Genomic DNA, 6,472 nt, shown 5'->3' with positions numbered 1-6,472 from the left:
TGACTGTAAAGTAGTAGTTCCTGAAATGTTATTTCATTGCATAATACTGTTTATAGCCTAGTTTCACATACAATTTATTTTAAATGGTAGGTCTCGTTTACAGTAAATATTGTGCAATATTATGTGGATATTTTATTCCAACCATATACATTCATTTTAAACAGATTTTGTCCCTGTCAAAGTTTTACAATGTAAAAACAGTGCAAGCAAAAAAAAAAAAAAATTTCTAAAAATATAAAAGTTATGAATCACACAGACATCGAAATATTTATTTTTCATAATTTTTTTATTATATGTAATATATTTCCTATTTATAAAAAACATTTTTTTCTTTCTTTAAATTTAAATTCAGATTGATTGATTGATTTTCACACTCTGTATTAATGCATTAAGTTGCTACGTGGCTTGGCAACAGTAAACAGCCTATACGTAGATTTGGGGTTATTAATATTATCAACTGTATTTAAAAAATTGGTGTCTTAATGTCTTGTAGCTCTTTTGGGGTCACTCTTATACGAAGTTGCCGTGTGTCTCATGTCCACTGACAACAGGATAATCTTGGTGGGCGGGGTAAACCTGCTCAGGGGTCAGAGTTGAAAGTTCATGGGAGCTCCTAGTGTAGTTCATGCCGCCCTGCTGGAGGAGGAGCAACAGCTGACGGGCAAACAGCGGCTCCACCTGTAGGACAAGAGAAGTATAGCCAAGTTAAATCGTGTGGAGGCAACTATTGTGGACCACTACTGTGGTTGGAGAGGTCAAAGGTCATTACCTGGACCATCAGGGGTCTCTTGTCTGCAGAGGGGTCACAGCACTCAAAAAACAGTTGCACTTGGAAATGCGGAGGAGGACGAGCATGCAGGAAATAACCCTGAAGCTCTGCAGGAATTAATGCATTTAAACTTAAAGGGATAGTTCACCCAGAAGTGAAGATTCTGTCATTATTTACTCACCATCATGTTTCAAACCCATAAGACTTTCATTCGTCATTGGAACACTGATGAAGATATTTTAATTAAATCTTAGAGATTTCTGTCCCTCTATTGACAGTTTATGCAATTACCACCAGTGTTGCCAAGTCCATGGTTATACCGAAGAATTTGGCTACTTCTACACTGTTGCTGCAGGTTGTTTTTTAGTCTGCAGGTTAAAGCAATTCCCCCTCCAGCCCCTGGAACGCTATTTTGGGAGAAAAAAAACACCTGGGCTAGTTTTGAATAGCAATTGGGGTGATTTTAATTCACAGACCTGGAAGCTCAAACGTGGGGCGTAACATGAGAACAAACCTAACTGGTTCTTACGGAAGCTCAACCATGCTGTGTAACATGAGAATAAACCTCATTGGTTCTTATGGAAGCTCAAACATGGTGCATAACAGAAAAATTAATCTCATTGGTTCTTATGGAAGCTCAAACGTGGTGCGTTACATGAGAATGAACCTCACTGGTTCTTATGGAAGCTCAAACATGGTGCATAACAGAAAAATTAATCTCATTGGTTCTTATGGAAGCTCAAACGTGGTGCGTTACATGAGAATGAACCTCATTGGTTCTTATGGAAGCTCAAACATGGTGCATAACAGAAAAATTAATCTCATTGGTTCTTATGGAAGCTCAAACGTGGTCCGTTACACGAGAATGAACCTCATTGGTTCTTATGGAAGCTCAAACGTGGTGTGTTACACGAGAATGAACCTCATTGGTTCTTAAGGAAACTCAAACACATGGTGCATAACAGAAAAATTAATCTCATTGGTTCTTATGGAAGCTCAAACGTGGTGCGTTACATGAGAATGAACCTCATTGGTTCTTATGGAAGCTCAAACGTGGTGTGTTACACGAGAATGAACCTCATTGGTTCTTATGGAAACTCAAACATGGTGCATAACAGAAAAATTAATCTCATTGGTTCTTATGGAAGCTCAAACGTGGTGCGTTACATGAGAATGAACCTCACTGGTTCTTATGGAAGCTCAAACGTGGTCCGTTACACGAGAATGAACCTCATTGGTTCTTATGGAAGCTCAAACGTGGTGCATAACACGAGAACGAACCTCATTGGTTCTTATGGAAGCTCTAACGTGGTGCGTTACACGAGTATGAACCTCATTGGTTCTTATGGAAGCTCAAACGTGGTGCGTTACACGAGTATGAACCTCACTGGTTCTTACAGAAGCTCAAACGTGATGCGTAACACGAGAATGAACCTCATTGGTTCTTATGGAAGCTCAAACGTGGTGCGTTACACGAGAACGAACCTCACTGGTTCTTACGGAAGCTCAAACGTGGTGCGTAACATGAGAACAAACCTCATTGGTTGTTATGGAAACTCAAACATGGTGTGTAACAGGAGAATGAACCTCACTGGTTCTTACGGAAGCTCAAACGTGGTGCGTAACACAGGAGAATGAACCTAATTGGTTCTTAACGAAGCTCAAATGTGGTGCGTAACATGAGAACAAACCTCACTGGTTCTTACGGAAGCTCAAACATGGTGCATAACAGGAGAATGAACCTCATTGGTTGTTAAGGAAACTCAAACATGGTGTGTAACAGGAGAATGAACCTCTGGTTCTTACGGAAGCTCAAACGTGGTGCGTAACACAGGAGAATGAACCTAATTGGTTCTTAACGAAGCTCAAATGTGGTGCGTAACATGAGAACAAACCTCATTGGTTCTTACGGAAGCTCAAACGTGGTGTGTAACAGAATGAACCTCATTGGTTGTTACGGAAGCTCAAACATGATGTGTAACACAGGAGAATGAACCTCATTGGTTGTTACAGAAACTCAAACATGGTGCGTAACACAGAAGAACAAATCTTATTGGTTGTTACGGAAGCTCAAACGTGGTGCGTAACACAGGAGAATGAACCTCATTGGTTCTTAACGAAGCTCAAACGTGGTGCGTAACATGAGAACAAACCTCATTGGTTCTTACGGAAGCTCAAACGTGGTGTGTAACAGAATGAACCTCACTGGTTCTTACGGAAGCTCAAACATGGTGCATAACAGGAGAATGAACCTCATTGGTTCTTAACGAAGCTTAAACATGCAGCGTAACATGAGAACAAACCTCACTGGTTCTTACGGAAGCTCAAACGTGGTGCGTAACAGAAAAATGAACCTCATTGGTTGTTACGAAAGCTCAAACGTGGCGCGTAACACATGAGAATGAATCTCATTGGTTCTTATGGAAGCTCAAACATGCCAGTAACATGAGAACAAACCTCATTGGTTCTTACGGAAGCTCAAACGTGGTGCGTAACAGAAGAATGAACCTCATTGGTTCTTAATGAAGCTTAAATGTGCAGCGTAACATGAGAATGAATCCCATTGGTTCTTACGGAAGCTCAAACGTGGTGCGTAACAGAAGAATGAACATCATTGGTTGTTACGGAAGCTCTAACGTGGTGCCTAACATGAGATTGAACCTCACTGGTTCTTATGGAAGCTCAAACGTGGTCCGTTACACGAGAATGAACCTCATTGGTTCTTATGGAAGCTCAAACGTGGTGTGTTACACGAGAATGAACCTCATTGGTTCTTATGGAAACTCAAACATGGTGCATAACAGAAAAATTAATCTCATTGGTTCTTATGGAAGCTCAAACATGGTGTGTTACATGAGAATGAACCTCACTGGTTCTTATGGAAGCTCAAACGTGGTCCGTTACACGAGAATGAACCTCATTGGTTCTTATGGAAGCTCAAACGTGGTGCGTAACACGAGAACGAACCTCATTGTTTCTTATGGAAGCTCTAACGTGGTGCATTACATGAGAACGAACCTCATTGGTTCTTATAGAAGCTCAAACGTGGTGCGTTACACGAGTATGAACCTCATTGGTTGTTATGGAAACTCAAACATGGTGTGTAACAGGAGAATGAACCTCACTGGTTCTTACGGAAGCTCAAACGTGGTGCGTAAGAGGAGAATGAATCTCATTGGTTGTTACAGAAACTCAAACGTGGTGCGTAACACAGGAGAACAAATCTTATTGGTTGTTACGGAAGCTCAAACGTGGTGCGTAACACAGGAGAATGAACCTCATTGGTTGTTAAGGAAACTCAAACATGATATGTAACACAGGAGAATGAACCTCATTGGTTCTTAACGAAGCTTAAACGTGCTGCGTAACATGAGAACAAACCTCATTGGTTCTTACGGAAGCTCAAACGTGGTGCGTAACAGGAGAATGAACCTCATTGGTTCTTAACGAAGCTTAAACGTGCAGCGTAACATGAAAACAAACCTCATTGGTTGTTACGGAAACTCAAACATGGTGTGTAACAGGAGAATGAACCTCACTGGTTCTTACGGAAGCTCAAACGTGGTGCGTAACAGAAGAATGAACCTCATTGGTTCTCACACATCAAGCAAGCATGCTTGAGCTTCCCTTTGCTATAACGGGTGTGTGCACTGATAAATGTTTGCATATGAATAAAGTTTACAATCTCTTTATGAACTTTTTGAAGCATCAAAGTGGTAATCAGGGTTGCTAGGTCTGCAAAACAAAATCAGCCTAACCAATCTTATTTTTTCTGTGATTTCTCGCTCCATTGGGGGACCCTCTCCATGGAAATATCATTCCAGTGGGTGCTTCTTGGGACTGGAGACTGGTTTAACCTGCAGACTAAAAAACAACCCATGGCAACAGTGTAAAAGTAGCCCAATTATTCTGTAAAACTATGGACTTGGCAACACTGGTGGTAGTTGTAGACTGTCAGTGGAGGAACAGAAATCTCTCAGGGTGTTTTCACAACTGTCTTGTTTGGTTCGATTATACTGAACTCAAGTTCGTCAACATTGTATTTGGTCCAGACCAAAACATGTGAACTAGCGGACTTTTCTGGTGTGAATACACCCTCAGGTTTAATTAAAAATATCGTCATTTGTGTTCCGAAGATGAACGAAGGTCTTACGGGTTAGCAGCAACATGAGGGTGAGTAATTAATGACAAAAATGTCATTTTAGGTTAAACTGTCAATTTAACTACTAAATATATTAAAATGTGGTTTAGTAGTTGTTGAGCCATTCTAACCTGTCAGGAAGAGCTGTGTGTCCAGTAGTTTGCTGGTCTGCTCTCGCTCTAGTTTACAGAATTTGACGCTCAGGTTAGCATGCGGCCCTTCGCAGTAGACCCTGCACTGACAGAAGCGTCGGGCGTACAGTCCGTCGGGCGTCATCCAGAGCAAGACGCCCCCCTCCAGCACTCCTCTCTCAGCCTGAGGGAGAGGAACCAGCTCCGAGCCACCCGGGCCACTGTAGGTCCAGTTGTCATCATGCGGAGCCAGTCGACAGCCCTCAGCGCTCATGACGGTGACGTCTGCGACCGGAGTCTCACCGCGGAACACCGTCACCTGCAGACGGGCATCTGGAAGAGTCAGAGATGCAGGTGAGATTCCAGGCTGTTGCTAGGTGGTTTATAAGATGTTGAAAGTGGTTACTGGGTCATTTTAGGTAGTTGCTGGACTGTTGCTTCTATGCAGTTGCAAAGATGTTTCTAACTGGTTACTGGAGCATTTGTAGGCTGTTGCTAGCTTGTTGCTAGGATGTGACTAGGCGGTTTATAAGCTGTTCTTCGTGGTTACTGGAGCATTTGTAGGGTGTTGCTCGGCTGTAGTTTAGATGTTAGAAGAGGTTGCTGTTCAGTACTGACGAAATGCGCGTGACAATCGCATGCGATATATTGCCCAGCCCTATTTGTAGGTTGTTGCTAGGTAGTTGCTAAGATGTTCTATATAGTTATTGGTGCCTTTATAGTTAGTTGCCAGGAAGTTGTTTGGCAGTTTATAAGATCTTCTAAGTGGTTACAGGGCATTCGTAGGTTGTTGCTAGACTGTTGCTAGGCGGTTACTCTGATGTTCTGAGTGGTTACACGGCATTTGTAGGTTGTTGCTACGCAGTTGCTAGGAGGTTTATAAGATGTTCTAAAGACTTTATGGTGCATTTGTAGGCAGTTGCTAGGCTGTTGCTAGGTGTTTACTGTGATATGTGTTCTGAGTGGTTACTGGGCATTTGTAGGTTGTTGCTAGGCTGTTGCTAGGCAGTTTATAAGATGTTCTAAGTAGTTTCAGGGGCATTTGTAGGCAGTTGCTAGGCTGTTGCTAGGCAGTTTATAAGATGTTCTAAGTAGTTGCTAGGCTGTTGCTAGGCAGTTTATAAGATGTTCTAAGTAGTTTCAGGGGCGTTCGTAGGTTGTTGCTAGACTGTTGCTAGGCAGTTGTTATGTTTCCTCTAAGTGGTTGCTGGGGCATTTTTGTTTGTTGCTAGGCAGTTGCTAAGATGTTCTAAGTAATGTCTGGGGCATTTGTAGCTGGTTGCTAGGCGGCTGATAAGATGTTTTATATGCTTACTGGGGAATTTGCAGGTAGCTGCTGGGCTGTTGCTAGGCAGTTGCTAAGATGTTATTAGTAGTTTATGGGGCATTTGTAGGTTGTTGCTAGACTGTTGCTAGGCAGTTGTTATGTTT

At 42.1% G+C, this 6,472-nt stretch overlaps 1 protein-coding gene across 2 annotated transcripts in view; it reads right to left on the bottom strand.

Moving 5' to 3' along the window:
* Positions 1-309: 309 nt before the first annotated feature.
* Positions 310-6,472, bottom strand: part of LOC109065755 (interferon regulatory factor 4-like) — a 9,056-nt gene continuing 2,893 nt past the window's right edge. For both annotated transcript variants that reach the window (XM_019082763.2, XM_042747136.1), the window contains 3 exons: positions 5,042-5,374; positions 770-876; positions 310-678 (listed from right to left, as the gene is read on the bottom strand). In XM_019082763.2, coding sequence (XP_018938308.2) covers positions 511-678; positions 770-876; positions 5,042-5,374 — 608 coding nt within the window. In that variant the 3' untranslated portion in view covers positions 310-510. The remainder of the gene's footprint in view (positions 679-769; positions 877-5,041; positions 5,375-6,472) is intronic.

This window comes from Cyprinus carpio, chromosome B20 (assembly GCF_018340385.1).
Source record: "Cyprinus carpio isolate SPL01 chromosome B20, ASM1834038v1, whole genome shotgun sequence".
Taxonomy (NCBI): domain Eukaryota; kingdom Metazoa; phylum Chordata; class Actinopteri; order Cypriniformes; family Cyprinidae; genus Cyprinus; species Cyprinus carpio.
This window is presented reverse-complemented; position numbering and strand designations above follow the sequence as displayed.